This window comes from Lindgomyces ingoldianus (genome assembly GCF_010093535.1).
Source record: "Lindgomyces ingoldianus strain ATCC 200398 unplaced genomic scaffold BDR25scaffold_36, whole genome shotgun sequence".
Lineage (NCBI taxonomy): Eukaryota > Fungi > Ascomycota > Dothideomycetes > Pleosporales > Lindgomycetaceae > Lindgomyces > Lindgomyces ingoldianus.
Window position 1 is genome coordinate 511,036 of NW_022985197.1, and position 15,884 is coordinate 526,919.

Sequence of the window (15,884 nt, forward strand, 5' to 3'; positions counted from 1 at the left end):
TGAGGAATATGGAGGGAGTAAGCAAAATTCTTTTCAGTTTCACAGCAGCGCGAACGTTTGAGGTAGACAAAATGAAAAGCCATTGATCAATCCAATATCAAGGTTACAATTACAAACCCCAGCAAGAAACATTGGCCGTCCTCAATCGTCACTCATTCCTTCTGCGACATAGCCTCCTTCTCTGTTTGTCCTGAATCCGCAGAACTCAGCCGCTCGATATAGTCTGGCTGAGTCTGGAACTCGAGCACAAACCCGTTCTCACTGGGATTCTGAGATTCCTTGCTCGGAGCTGGAGCGAGGTCAACCACTCCAGACTGGCCACTCTCACGACTATGAACCCAAGTGAACGTTCTCTGCCACGCGCTCCTAGCACTAAAACCATGCTTTCCGGATTCCTTCGAACTCCTGGAGTCTCTCCATGACTGAAGTAGAGATCTTAAAGAAAGGCTGATCTTGCTGGAACCGTCCACCATTGACGCTGCGAATTTTGGCAGCACTGGGAGAGCCACAATGAGAAACCCGCTCATCATTTCCGCAAAAGACACCACACCTATAATTGACAGATAGTATGTCTTGTCCTCGTTCTGGGCCAGCTTGACGGCAAACACTAGTCTCATGCAAGCGAAGACGATTGCGCTATATGCTATTAGCTGAGCCGGGACTGGAAATTCAAACACGATGAATTAAATGCTTACAGGGCTCCTATGCAAAATACGAATACCAGCTTCGCTCTCCTACGCCAGTCGGAAACTAAAAGTCGCCAGATGACCCACTGCGGAAGGAAAAATATGACTACATCGGTAACAACATTGCCAATTCCAGCAGCAATGTTTATGGCCTCAGTATTCAAACAGTGGCCTTCTTGGAGCATGACATCCCACGATTTCCGAATTGGGGAACATGAAAAGACCTCTAGGAAGGTGCAGATTGTGTAGAAGAGGACGTTGAGCCAGAGGATGAAGTGCGATGACCAGAAGACTAGATCTCGAGTTCCTGGGGGTACGAAAACACGAAGGATTTGGATGATAATCGCAGTCTTGACCAGAGTAATTATCACACCATTCATTGGTGCTCCGATATAGATATACTGTTGGACATGGTAAGTCTCAATGCGTAATTGTATTCAAGTGGTGAAACAAACATAGAGCCAATCTCCTAGTCGCTTGAGCTGAATATCCCATTGATGGTAACTTGGAGCGAAGTTGTAGAGACACAACACGACTCCTGCATAAGGAAGAAACACGATCTGCGTTATCTTAAGTATATTGAAGACAATTGAAGCATCAATGTCGAACCCAAGCAAAAGCCATGATATCTAAGTCGCTGTCAGCTATTCATTCTCGGAGAGAAATGTAGTACGATTACTGGAAACTCACAGTCCTCCCAATGTAGTTTCTTCACGATGCAGGCCTTGACGTAGATACGGCTCCATACTGCGAGTGTGGCAATGATGATGCAAGTAACCGTTACGGCTAAGTACAAAGGTGAAGAGTTCGAGAAATCTGTAAAATTTGGCTTTACGCCCTTCGGTGGGGCTAGCGCTGGCCCATTAAGCAACTTCTCGATCTCGCTTGAAGTCAACATGGTCGTGTGTGGGCTACGGTTTGTCGAGGTTCACTAGTGTTCTGGCCTTTCTTAAACACATGAGGATGCTTCGACGCTATCACGCGTCCGAAGCTATCGGACCCATCGAAGCGTGTTCCGCGCCCATCGGAGTCCGAAGACCCTATGGCACGCTGAGTCAAATTGCCTTGATTTTCCCAGGGTTGAGCGCTAACCAAAGGATGGGAAGGGAGAGGTATATAGGATCAGGCAATGGTTCAGAAACAGGCGTACCTCGGGTGCTGTAGGCTGCATGAAGCTCGCCATCGCGATTACCGCTCAGTTATTGATCGCAAGGACAAGGATAGTTAAAAACATCGTTGGGAAGCCTGTCACGAAGCAAATGGATCCACTTCCAGGGGTGGACATGGATGGGTCATCCATCTGTACCCCCTATTCCATGAGGTTTCCGCTCCTTCCAGTCCATCTAGAGGATAGTTTATCAGTGCCAAGAATGGTTGCAGCCAACAGATATCAAGCTTTGTCAAGAAAACAGCCAGTATTTGCCAAGCCCGGTCGTGGGGCAGGGCATACCACAACGTATTGCCCATTTAGATCCTCACACTTCTAATTAAATTGGACTTAACAATCCATAGACTACTTCCGCAGATAGAGAGATACCTTCCCCACATAGGCACCGCTGCCCATGTCTAGAAAGCGCTGTTGCGTCAGAGACATCATGAAAGTGCTCCCACCTCATGCCTCTATCGTGGTGTGCTCTATATGTTCTACATCACTTGCGTGTGTAGAGGCTGCCTTTCTTGCTCTCCATTCATTTTAGTCTGCAAATTCAATGGCAGAAACATGTGAACACGCCAATGTGGAACAGGTCGGAGAGGGTGGAGCAGCCGACAACGAGACCACATATCTCAAAGGTGTAAGGCTCCGTGTCATCACCGTTGCGTATGTGTATGATTCCGAACACGGCTAGTTGAATTATTGACCAAATCCATCATGTTTCAGTCTGTGCATGTACCTATTTCTACAAAATCTCGAAATTCCTATCGTGGTTACATCACTAGTATCGATCACAGACGACATTCGGGGCTTCGATCGAGCATACTGGATTGTGTCTGCGTATCTTCTAGGTTACGTGGGTGAGAGTGATGTTTGAATGACTTAGTGGAACGATGCTAATACTCGTAGGTGTACTCATTATTTTCGCGAAACTGAGCGATATTTTCGGACGCAAAGCTGTCATCCTACCCGTATTCGCTATTTTCATCATTTCCTCTGCAGCCTGCAGTGCGGCTCAATCGATTACACCATTGATTGTATTTCGAGCGTTTCAAGGGGTGGGAGCTGCTGGCTATGCTCTTTGTGCCATTATCTTTGTCGAATTGGTACCGAAAGAGAAATACGTCAAGTACACTGCGTCCCTTTCTTTCGTGTATGCGCTTTCTCTGTCACTTGGTCCGATATTTGGTGGAGCTATTAGTGGTAATGGCTCCTGGCGATGGGTATTTCTCCTCAAGTAAGAGCTTTCTATCCCACTACTACCCCTGACTTGAATACCTTGGAATTAATGTGTCATTAGCATCCCAGCAGGGGTTCCAGCCTTAGCACTCATTGCCTTTTGTTTGCCAAATGGCTTCCCGTATCATAGCCAGAGAGCACTTCGTGGAGAAGAGAATGCTGAATCGAAGCCCAAACATGTTATTCAACGAATAGACTTTCCTGGCGCGATTTTGCTTTTACTTGGCACCTTGAGCCTCACCACAGCTCTCCAAGAAACAGGTCGCACATATGCCTGGAAATCAGCTTTCACAATTTCTCTCCTGACGATATCTGGCGTTCTCTGGATATTGTTCTTGATATGGGAACGGAAAGTAACGATGGACTCGGGCACAATGCAGCCAGTGTTTCCTTGGAGATTCATGAAGAACAGACCTTGGCTGGGTTTACTTCTGTAAGTTATACTCAATTATGTTCTTGTTTCTATCCACGAAAGCAGATATGTCTACTCAGCCACTTGCTAACAACTACCACGAGGAATGGTATCTCCTTAGGCGCTGTATGGTTCGTTACTGTTCTCGAACTTCCCCAAAAGTTTGAGATTGTGAACGGTTCTTCACCACTGCAGGCTGGGATTCATCTCATGCCTTTCACATTTGCATCCCCTATTGGCGGTGTGATCGTCTCGATCATCGCGAAGGCAAAAGTGCCTCCAGTCTATCTGCTTTTGAGTGGGTCAATTTTGCAGCTAGTTGCATACATACTCCTAGGTACATTGCCAATATCTACGAGGATAAGTCGTGCCGAATATGGATATCAAGTTTTGGCTGGTATGGGTGTTGGGGCAAATATCAGCTTGGGGACCCTCATGACTCCATTCTCTGTCGAAAAGCAGGATACAGGCAAGTATTACCTACAGGTGCATGGATATTCTGCTGAATGGATGTAGCTGTTGCTTTGGGGGCCCTTCCGCAGTTCCGAATAATTGGAGGAGCTATTGGTGTCGCCATTGCTACATCGGTCATGAACAGCCGTCTAAATTCATCGCTTGGCCACCTCTTTTCTCCAGCACAGATAAAGGCAGTCTTGGACTCGCCACAAGCTCTTCGAAATGCACCACCAGAGGTGCAAGATTTTATGACGACCACATTAGCAATTAGCCATCGATCAGTCATGCGAATTCTCTGTGGATTCTCTGCAGGACAGGTACTAGCTTCGCTCATTACGTGGAAGAAGCCACAAATTAGAGTTTAAGATGAATTAGCTCTTCTAATTCTGGAAGAGTGATGCGTTCGAAGTCAAATGCCTGAGCGGAAATAAAAGATGATTTAGAAGTTGTTTTGTTTGCCACACGTCTAACAATAAAAGTCTTGCTTATTGGTGCAACAACCCCTTCAGGTGGATCGATCAAGCTAGGACCTCGAGTCTGCGCGCCCATGGCCGGTGCGGATTTCGTTTGGGGCAAAGCTAACATGATAATATGACACCACCTCGGAGTCGCCAAGACATTTTGGCCAGCGTGTATTCCTCCTTGCTCTTTTGCGCTTATTCTATTCCGGCTGTATCAATCACTCGGACAAGGGTGATGGGATTTTGGCCCGATGGATGGCATCCTAGAAAGCACTATCAATCCTAGTAAAGGAACCGCACACAGGACTTTAATAGGGGAACGTATCGGGTGCGGACCGTTGCGAAGCAGGGATTGAAACAGTCTAGGAAGTATGAAAGCAATCCTGGCCAGGTGAAGGCTAACTTGTCATGGATATATGGATGGTAAGGCACAGAATTATGGCCCCCACAACGGTGGCATTTACCAGAAAGCAATTCCGGGACGAGTGTGAATGTTTGAAGCGGGGTGACGGCACAAGGTAAGGCAGAGAGTGAACTTGCTAGGAGATCGAATCTCTTTATGAAAAGTCAATAAGTATGGCGTGGTCCTAGGTAGAACATCCAATAAGTTTACTCACCCGTCCACCTTAAGTGCATTATTTTGTTACCCATTGCGGAAACGTCGTCCAAAACGCATCATCATGAACGGCGAAGTCATTTCACCAGCAAACGGTCTCTCTTTGTTGGGGAACATGGATGTAGTTGAGCCTTTGGCAGTCGTTGGTATTTCTCTGAAGTATCCTCAAGATGCTACATCGCCAGAGCGTTTCTGGAATATGATGGAGGAGAGACGATGCGCCATGACCGAATGGCCAAGAGATCGAGTCAACATCGATGCGTTCTACAATCAGGAGCAAGCAAGCAAATCCGAGGTAGTCATATGTGCGATTCAAAAGCTCGCCACTGATGACGGTTATAGATCCCTGCTCGTGGGGCGCATTTCCTTCAGGAAGATCTCGGACTTTTTGATGCATCCTTCTTTGCGATGAATACAAAAGAAGCAAGCGCAGTAGATCCCCAGGCACGCATACTTCTGGAAACATGTTACCGGGCCTTGGAGAACGGTACGTTCATAACGCTTCATGCGGAACGGAAACTTTGGAAGCTTACTAGATCAGCTGGCATGCCGATGGAGCACGTGCATGGCTCTCGAACAGGAGTCTACACTGGCTCTATGTCGGATGCATACAAACTCCTCCTCGTAAGAGACAGTGATGACTTCCCTCAGTATGCTGCAACTGGTGTTGCTGTTAACATGCTTGCGAATAGAATCAGCTGGTTCTTCAACTTCACTGGGCCGAGCATTAATCTTGACTCTGCATGCTCGAGCAGCTTGATGGCACTTGATATTGCATGTCAAGGTCTTCGGCAAGGGGAGTGTGATATGGTACGTGATCAAACAGCCGGGAATATATGTTGAGGTCTTTTCTTGGTGATGGTATTTCGATTTCCGGGCGTTTGGTAGATTATCGATCTTTAGAAGGAGCAGACACTGTTTGGCAGCCTATCATGCTCGATTATTCTGATATCACTCCCACGCAAGTGGCTCGAGGTATTTTGCGGCACCTATTGTTCTCAGCTAACCGTTGATTAGGCACTGGTTGCTGGAACCAATATTCTCCTCGGAGTCGAGACCCCATTGTCTCTTGCAAAGATGGGATTTATCTCTCCTTCCAGTCGTTGCTACAGTTTTGACGAAAGGGCTGATGGGTACAGCCGCGGGGAAGGCCTAGGTGTCGTTGTTGTGAAGCGACTTCATGATGCCCTTAGACATAACGACACTATTCGCGCAGTAATTCGTGCGACGGGCTCCAACCAAGACGGCCGCACACCTGGACTTACCCAACCGAATGGAGAATCTCAGGCGCAGCTGATCAGAGACACTTACGCCAAGGCAGATCTCAGTTTTGCTCACACACGTTTCGTGGAAGCCCATGGAACTGGAACAGCCATTGGAGACCCTACCGAGGCCAACGCCATTGGAAGGGTATTTCACCAACATCGCTCGAGCCAAGACCCTTTATACGTAGGCGCTGTAAAGGGGAATATTGGGCATCTCGAAGGCGGAAGCGGCATAGCGGGTGTCATCAAGGCTATTCTTTGTCTCGAGAAAGGACTCATCCCTCCCAATGCAAATTTTGAGCAGATCAATTCCCGGATTCAGGCAAAAGCTTTGAACCTAGAGTTTCCTACTTCGCTAACTACATGGCCCGAATGTGACATCCGACGTGCTTCGGTCAGTTCTTTTGGATTCGGTGGATCTAATTCGCATGTCGTACTCGACGATGCTTACAACTTCCTGCGAAAGAGGGCATTACGAGGACATAATACCACATATCACCACAGAATACGTATGAATCATTCTAAAGATAGCGACGGACGATGCAATAGTGGCATGAATGGATATGCAAACGGGCATATAGATACGACTACAAGAAGAAAATTAACATTATTGGTTTGGAGCGCTGCTGACGAGCATTCGGCCGGCATTTTGGTAGAGAAGGCGAGCCATTTCCAGGCTCAGACAGACCCTTCCACACTTGACGATGTGGCATACACTCTTGGCTTTCGCCGGAGCCTACTTCCTTGGCGATCTTTCGCCGTAGTAAGCTCTACTGAGAGCTCTGCCTGTCTCGGTGGGGCTGGGACGCGCATATCGAAACCCATCCGTTCGAGGATGAAGCGAGGCCTTGCCTTCATCTTTACGGGGCAGGGAGCTCAATATAGAGGCATGGGCCGCGGCCTTCTCCAGTATCCAGTTTTCAAGAAGACCCTAGGTCTCATCGACAACCTGATGCGTACTTTCGGATGTTGTGTATCCTTTCTAGGTAAGTTCGCCTTGTAATGTATCAGACTAGTAATTTGATAACGCCTGTTAGACGTTATTTCCTCGGACAGCAAGGATGTCAATATAGATTCCCCCGAAGTCAGTCAGCCACTCTGTACAGCTATCCAGATCGCGCTTTTACACCTGTTGAAGAGTTTTGGCATTGTTCCGTCGACAGTAGTAGGACACTCATCTGGAGAAATTGCTGCTGCGTAAATGACCCACAATCTGTAACGATACACTTGGACTAACACGAGATAGCTACGCTTGCGGAGGACTTTCTCTCGAATCTGCCTGCAAAGTGGCGTATCTTCGAGGCAAACACGTGTGCAATGCATCGCAACCATGTAGACGTGGAGCAATGTTGGCCGTAGGCATGTCTGAACAAGACTACAAAGCGTTCCTACACCGGCATTCACTGGGACACATCGGGCAAGAACTTCCCGTCGCGTGTATTAATAGCCCTAAGAATATCACCCTTTCCGGATGCGAGGACCTTGTCAATTCAATCCACGCACTCTTCTCCGACTACGATATATTCTCTAGGAAACTCAAAACTGGAGCCGCGTATCACTCTCCTTGGATGAAAGAATCTGCTAATTTATACTGCAGCGCTCTTGGAGACTTACTACCCGGCGAAGCGCTCCATGAAGGCATTGAAATGCTTTCATCGGTGACACGTGATAGTATTGACAGCACCACTGCAAAGACTTACTTTGGGTCAGAATACTGGGCCCAAAATATGATGAAGCCTGTCCAATTCTCCGGTGCGCTGACAGATCTTCTTAGACGAAATCGGAGCTCTCGTGCAACTGGTAGTACATCAATCGTAGTCTCGGACCTGGTCGAGGTCGGACCCCATTCGACGTTGCAACGGGCCGTCAATGAGATCCTCGATCATGCATCAATATCTAATGTTCAATATCAATCTTGCCTTAGCCGTTTTGACCAGAGCTCTCGGCCATTACTTGAGTTAGCAGGCCGACTTCACTGTGCCGGTTATCCAATTCAGCTTAATAATGTCAACCAGATGGAGAACATGAGCACTTACAAATGCCTCACCGATCTCCCAGAATATCCATTCAACCACAGTACAAGATATTGGCACGAGAGTCGATTGAGTAAGAACCTATGCCTTCGACAACATCCACCACTTCATCTTCTTGGTACCCTTTCCCCAGAGTCCACAAACCTGGAGTCACGGTGGAGGAAGTTTCTTAGTATCGCCGAGATGCCATGGCTGCGCGACCACCAGATCAATGGCAAGATCGTGTTTCCTGGCGCAGGGATGCTAGTTATGGCAGGAGAAGCAGTATCGCAGACACGTCGTTCCCATCGGAAAACAACTGGGTTTTTTGTGAAGGAATCAGCCATTTCAAATCCGATTATCATTCCCCCAAACGAGGAAGAGCGTGTTGAAGTGGTCACTTATGCTCGGCCCATCCAAAATAGCTCGAACAAGGACCACGATGATGTCCATGTTCGAATCTGTGTCGAAGAAGGTGGAGTGTGGGTCGAGGCTTGCGCAGCTTTGATCCAAGTCCATTACGAACCACCTGAGGAGGAAGTCGACAACGGAAGAGAGCAGAAGCTCCGAACGCACGAATGCAACCGCATATACACCAATGCGAAGCAGCGATGCCATCAGAAGGTAGACCCGAGAACGCTGTACCAGCATTTTGCAAAAATGGGAATGCAATACGGTCCAACTTTCCAGGCTTTGCGTAATGTGTATTGGGACGGACACCAGACTGCTATAGCTGAGATGAGTTTGCAGTTCCCAGAAGAGCTGAGGTCAGCAGGATATGGCTCACTTACCCACAAGATTCACCCAACTTTGTTAGACGCCATAACTCACCTCCCCTGGGTTGCATTGACTAAGGGAGCAACTCAAGTGCAGCCCACGGGGGTTCCAAGCAAGATGAGAGGTTGCTGGGCCAGCAGCAGTGGACTGACTACGTCTCCGTCTACCACTTTGCGGGCATTTAGCACGACCGCTTTCAAGGGCCATCGAGGAACACTTTCATCAATGTTTGTACTTGATGAAGACGACAATGTAGTTATGTCCTTTGATCATATGGAAACAACTGCGGTTTCCTCGGCGGATTCACATCTTTCTGAATTTTCAAAACGCCGTCGGCTTTGTTGGGAGATGAGTTGGAAATGCGATCCAAGTCTCTTGGCTCCAAACCAGTTAAACCGCTTACTGCAATTTCATCTCGTCGACGTGGGAGATAGAGAGGTATTTTTCCCCCGAATGACACAAATGTGCCGTATCTTCATCAATGGAACGCTTGGAAAGATCAGTGGAAACGATATCGACGAAGCTAGACCACACATCAAACGATACATGAAGTGGATGAAGGCACAACAGGCCATGTGGCGGGAAGGGAACGTCGCCGAGCTTAAAAAAACTCCAGTGCAAGAAGAAATTGGAGCAGAAGAGTTTGATACCCTCGTGCGGTGGGTAGAGGCAGAGAACCCGACCGGGAGGCTTTTCGCGACTGTAGGCCGCAATTTGCCAGCCATTATTCAGGGTGATGTTGACCCGTTGGAGCTTTTATTCGACAAAGAAACTCAGTTGGCCGAGAATTATTATGCAGATAGTATGCGCTCGAGTGCTTTCGTACCGCCATTACGTTGTTACATTGATATGTTAGCGCACAAAAATCAAGCGATGAAGATTCTTGAAGTAGGTGCAGGTACCGGCTCAATGACGGCGCACATCCTCTCGTCAGTGTTTTACGGTCCAGAGGAGGCTGATCGAAAGCACCTTGCACCAAGATTGGCGTCGTACGATTACACGGACATCTCACCATACTTCTTCGACAAGGCTAAATCACGTTTCGCCGCAACGGAACTAGACTTCATCAGATTTTCCACGCTTGACATTGAACAAGATCCAGTTGATCAAGGATTCCAGCCGGGGACTTATGATATGGTCGTCGCCAGCGCCGTGCTTCATGCGACGCGAGACTTGGAAGAAACCCTCCGCCATGTTCACAGACTGCTGAAACCAGGTGGAAAGTTGGTGTTTGCTGAGATTGTTCAACCGGAAATCCTTCGCGCTGGGTTTGCCTTCGGTCTACTCCCTGGCTGGTGGCGCGGCTTGGAGGAATACCGAGATATGAGTGCGTGTATTTCTCGAGAACGCTGGAATGACTTGCTGATGCAGGCCGGTTTCGGCGGCATCGATATCTACTTCAGAGACCACGAGAGTGATATATCCCACGAATACGGCGTCATGGTAGCTACAGCCACCGAAGATAAAGAGACTGGAAATTCCCACGATATAGTCATTCTTAAAGATGACGACTGCGAACTTGCAGCAGAACTCATCAGTGCCCTACAAGAGCACTTCATCGGAAGCTCGGTCCTAACTCCTGAACAAGTTGGCAACGCAAATTTCTCGGAAGAGACTTGTATTATTTCTCTTCTTGACGTAGAAAAGCCGCATCTACAGGACTTGACTGAGAGAAAGTTTGAGAGGCTCAAGTCCATTTTCGCGGCATCTAAGCGGATGATTTGGGTTTCCAACTATGATCCAGATGCCAGGGACTCGCCATACTATGCTATGGTGAATGGTCTCATGCGCGTCCTCCGTTCAGAAGACTCGAGTCGCATTCTCATGACATTGTCACGGACAGGATCCTTGGATCCAGCGAAACTTGCATCTAGCATACACAAGATTTTGACGACTCCTAATTTTGGGGAGATGGGGGATATCGAATATTGGGAACGAGACGGCATAATTGAAGTACCACGAATCAAGGAAGCTTCCGCGATCAACGATGATCTTGGCTCTCGACTTAAACCTCAGCTTCATCATCTTGGTTTCAATAACTGCGGGCCGTTGGCTCTAGAGGTGGCTGTGCCTGGTGCGCTCGATTCGCTACGGTGGGTCAAAGATCCCGTTCACGCTCTTGAGATTGGTTCAGATGAAGTTGAAATTCAGATCAGAGCTGTGGGACTAAACTTCCGCGATATTTTTATCGCCCTGGGTCGACTCGATGAAGACACTGATCTCGGATACGAATGCGCAGGGATAGTGAGTCGAGTGGGAACGAACTGCAAGGACCTACAACCGGGAGACCCCGTGTGTGTACCTACTTCACCATGTCTGAAGTCTTACGCTCGCTGCCATCACAGGCTTCCTATCAAAATCGCAGATGGTGTTTCCTTCGAAGAGGCTGCTGCCTTGCCGGTCACGGGAGTCACAGCCTATTACTCGCTGGTCGAGCAAGCAAGACTGCAAAAGGACGACACAATCCTGATTCATGCTGGGGCTGGAGGTACAGGCCAGATGGCTATACAGATTGCTCAATTAGTAGGTGCTGAAGTGTTCGTGACAGTTGGATCTCAAGAGAAAAAGCAACTTGTGATGGTAAGGTACAAAATACCAGAAGATCACGTCTTCTACAGTCGGAATAAGTCCTTTGCGGAGGGAATCCGTCGTATGACGCAAAATAGAGGGGTAGACGTCGTGCTTAACTCACTCTCGGGTGATTTATTGACTACCACTTGGGAGTTAATGGCTCCTGGAGGTCGCTTTATCGAGATCGGAAAACGCGACATCGAGGCTAATTCCAAATTACCCATGGAACAGTTCCGGCGGAACGTATCTTTTTGCGCCGTGTCCATTGACAGACTAAGCCCGGTAAAGATGAGGAATGTGTTCGTCGAAGTCATGAAAATGGTTGGAGACGGTCGTCTCAAACACCCACACCCGCTTCATGTTTATTCGATTGGCAACATCGAACAGGCATTTAGATTCATCCAGTCTGGAAAGAACAGTGGTAAAGTCGTGTTGAACATGACTTCATCGGACACGGTTCCGGTGAGCTAGACAATTCTTGATGACATGGACTGAGGCTGATAACTCTTAGGTTTTACTGAAATACGAACCACATTACCAGTTTGATCCCAATGCAAGCTATGTTATTGCAGGCGGACTTGGTGGCCTTGGCCGAAGCGCTGCTCGATGGATGACTGAAAGGGGTGCCAGAAATCTCATCTTACTCTCCCGCTCAGGCCCTAAATCTCAAAGCGCAAAAGACTTGATCCGCGACCTTGAGGCACAGGGAAAGCAGGTTGAAGCTCTTCCGTGCGATGTAGCATGTCGCTCCACTCTCTCCTCGACCCTGTCTCAGTGTTTACAAAAGCTTCCTCCCATCAAAGGTTGCATCCAGGGTACAATGGTACTGAAGGTATGTGCGACTCCAAGCCGCCATGATACGATGCTAAGACTGCTCTAGGATGCATTGTTCGAGAACATGTCTTTTCTAGAATGGGAGCAAGCTATCGCGGCAAAGGTCCAAAGTTCGCTCAACCTCCACGAGGTCCTGCCTCGAGACCTCGATTTCTTTGTTATGCTCTCCTCGATGGCAGGAATAATTGGGTCGATCGGGCAAGCAAATTATGCATCAGGGAACACATTTCAAAACGGTCTAGCAAGATACCGGCGTCGTATTGGTGAAAAGGCGGCGGCTCTGGACTTGGGATGGATGGCAGATGTCGGCATTCTCGCCGAAAAGGAAGAATATCGCCGCGGAAGAGAGGGAATAGTCGACACTATCGAAATCCACGAGACTGAATTCCACGCCCTTCTCGACTATTACTGCGATCCAGCGTTGGAGGTATGCTACGACGCGGATGTACAACCAATCATAGGCTTAGCACCCACAGCTGAGCTTCGTCACCAAGGCTACGAACCACCCGCAGCTATGAACACACCTACCTTTGCTATTCTCGACCAGATAGATCGAGATAGTCTTAGTGCGGTAGGCGTAGATGCCCAGGCCCATAGTTCCACCGAGGACTTCTTCCGCGCCACTACCGATGAGGAAGCAAGTGCCGTTGTTATTTCTGCGTTGCTCAAGAAGTTAGAGAAGACTTTCTCTATCCCTGTTGACGACAGCGCAACTTCAAAAGCATTGTCTGCGTACGGTGTCGACTCACTTCTGGCAATTGAGATCAAATCATGGGTTAGCAGAGAATTCATGTCTGATATTGCTGTATTCGATATTATGGGTGGCGCATCAATCGAGCAGGTGGGCGATCTGGTTACTGAGAAATGCAAAGCAAGGAAGTCGGGACGTACAAGCTGAGAGCCTAGTTGAATCTGATGTAGCGATCACGAATAGAGTTACAGACACCATAGTCTAGGGAGGTAGCTGCAATTAATAAGGGAAAGGGTCTCTGTACTGTAAATGAAGAGCATATCGATTCCACTGATCGAAAGCCTAGCTCAGATCGAACAAAGAGGTGAAGTGTAGACAGGATAACAAAATTTACTAGAGGGGTTAGCGTTTGACCCAATGAAGCAGCATCGGGACATGCTATGGCCCGGTCTTGGGGACTTGGCAGCCTTGGAGGCTATAGATTGCAATGAAACTGGGCTCTGAGATGAGTTGTCCGACTGACGGATCGATGAGGAGTCTCATTGTGGGCGGTAGGAATTGCAGTGCTGATGCACTGAGGTTTTAGCATGTTCCTCTTCATTATTTGGGGGAGAGCCTGAATTATTCTCAGCTCAGTCGGCGTTAGAGATTTGCGGTGCATCTCGCAAGGCTGAGGGATTGGTAGAGAGTAAAGTCTAGTGTGGGCCTGAGGAAATGCGGTGCTTCCTTCCGAGTCTCGTGAGATAGCTAGGCTGAACATTCGAAGAGGGTTTGCATCGTGGAAGCAAGAGATGACAGTGCAATCTGACCTCGGAAGATCTCGGTCACCGTCACTAGCTCGAAAAGGTAAGGCGGGGAAATGGGACTGCTCTAGGGCGCTAGAGATTGCAGTGTAAAACTTCGGCCTTCTACAGGGGGGTCTCCTGAGCGGGCTGTTCCGCGTGCACAAGCCAACATCTGTGCGTAGAATGTTCTAAATAATTTACAACCCTTTGTAAGTAGGTTGCTAACAAACTTTACGTCCCTTGTTCAGCTCACTCCACCACTAAAATGTACTATAATGCTAAAGACACTAAATTAACAATTAACGTACAAGGAGCGTATACAGATTAATACCCTTCATAAGATAGGCTGGAAACAAAAGGATATTGCCTAGAAACTAGGGATACCTGCTTCTACAGTCTCTCTCTGCCTCCGTACGCCTGAGACGCCCACAAAGCCTAAGGGACAGTCTCCTATCCTATTAACTCTATTTTAAATCCTCCTTGTACAGCATGCAACTAAGAACGCTAAGCAGCAACAGAAAACTTAAGAGGAGATAGCTTAAGAGCTAGGGATAACTGTCTGCCGGCAATCGCTTATTAAGGCCTTTAAGAAGGAGCTCTATTATCGCCGCAAGGCTACAAAGAAGCCCTTCCTTACTAACTAACACAAGGCAGATTGAGTTAAGTGGGCATAGGAGCACCTAGACTAGACTGGCGATCAATGGGCTAGTATAGGCTAGAGCGACAATATAAGTGCTTAGGCTAGCCCTAGCAAGGTGTAGGTAACAAGGAGAGCTAAAGAGCGCTTCCTGCCTGCCTGCTGCGTCGCTTAATTCAAGGGCTACTCAAGCTGCATAGTGTGGGCGATGATATCTAGGGATATAAAGGGCCCCCTTGTTGTGTACAAAAAGAGCTAGTGTACAAACTAAAAGCACTTAGTTAACTCTAAGGTCTATATTAAGCATATCCTGCCGCTTATTATGGCCTTTTAAGACGTGTACACAGCGTACACAGGCAAGCAGCTAACCTTAATAGAGGATAACGCATCTATCCATACATCAAAGGCTACAAAGGAGGCTGAGGAGGCCCTGGGTATCCCAAAGATCTAGTGGCCAGCAAACTCACCTAACCTCAACCCTATTAAGAACGTCTGGCAGATCTTAAAATATCGCCTAGGGAAGCGCTTTCTAAAGACTAACAGCAAGGTAAGGCAGTATCTCCTTAAAGAGTAGGAGAAATTGTCTTTTAGTGACTATAGCAAGTACATTAAGTTAATAAGGGAGCGCTGTTGGGCAGTTATTAAGGCTAAAGGTGGACATACAAAGTGGTGAGACAGTGGTGGGACAAAATAACAGTACAATGCTTATTTATATGTATTTTACATAGAAAACAGCATTTCGAGAGCATTCAAGAATCGCTGGCCTGTGCGCGCGGGTGCAGCCCGTTCATGGAGGGGGGTTGTAACCAGGGCTTCCAACAGGCCGTACTACGGTCCGTACAAAGTGAACCGTAACGGTCACGTGTTCAGTACAAACGTACTAAGTTTGTAAGCCGCACTGTACAGTTAATAATGCCCTAGGTACAGTACATAGTACAGATTATATTACCTTTTTAGGAAGTTTTTATAGCAATTTTAGAGGAGTAGAGGACTCTAGTAAGCAGAATGTAAGGCCGAGATGGTGCTTACGTGCGACGGGTATATATACTATTCTGTACGCAATAATTAACTGTTAGTTGATTATTCGCACCTTTTTAGTTGTATTAGCGTAGTGGTACAGAGCTCCGTCCTTACACAGAAGGTCTGCAGAGAGAGCTTCTAGAGCTCTAATTAGCTAAAAGTTTTATAAAGGCGCTTAAATCTCTTTTTAAGAGGTTGTCAGATATGCGCACCTACTGTCAAGACAGGAGGAACGTTTGACGAAAGCTGCTACATAGTACGAGCAATAA

At 47.7% G+C, this 15,884-nt stretch overlaps 3 protein-coding genes across 3 annotated transcripts; 2 read left to right on the forward strand and 1 right to left on the reverse strand.

The window, feature by feature from the left end:
• Positions 1-152: 152 nt before the first annotated feature.
• On the reverse strand, positions 153-1,584 carry BDR25DRAFT_318087 (uncharacterized protein; the record flags this gene model as incomplete). The annotated part of the gene is made up of 5 exons (XM_033691725.1): positions 153-636; positions 696-1,087; positions 1,142-1,246; positions 1,296-1,315; positions 1,377-1,584. 5 exons carry the CDS (start codon positions 1,582-1,584, stop codon positions 153-155), a joined length of 1,209 nt encoding a protein of 402 aa, XP_033542791.1.
• A 988-nt stretch (positions 1,585-2,572) lies between these two features.
• BDR25DRAFT_378191 (MFS multidrug transporter-like protein) lies at positions 2,573-4,311 on the forward strand (the record flags this gene model as incomplete). Its single annotated transcript, XM_033697529.1, has 5 exons — positions 2,573-2,699; positions 2,749-3,076; positions 3,140-3,511; positions 3,595-3,959; positions 4,007-4,311. The coding sequence occupies 5 exons, from the start codon at positions 2,573-2,575 to the stop codon at positions 4,309-4,311; spliced, it is 1,497 nt and encodes a 498-aa protein (XP_033542792.1).
• Positions 4,312-5,087: 776 nt separating this feature from the next.
• BDR25DRAFT_378192 (BcPKS1, polyketide synthase) lies at positions 5,088-13,380 on the forward strand (the record flags this gene model as incomplete). The annotated part of the gene is made up of 9 exons (XM_033697530.1): positions 5,088-5,318; positions 5,366-5,510; positions 5,565-5,833; positions 6,041-6,433; positions 6,488-7,274; positions 7,326-7,485; positions 7,535-12,110; positions 12,160-12,480; positions 12,529-13,380. The coding sequence occupies 9 exons, from the start codon at positions 5,088-5,090 to the stop codon at positions 13,378-13,380; spliced, it is 7,734 nt and encodes a 2,577-aa protein (XP_033542793.1).
• Between the last annotated feature and the right edge of the window lie 2,504 nt (positions 13,381-15,884).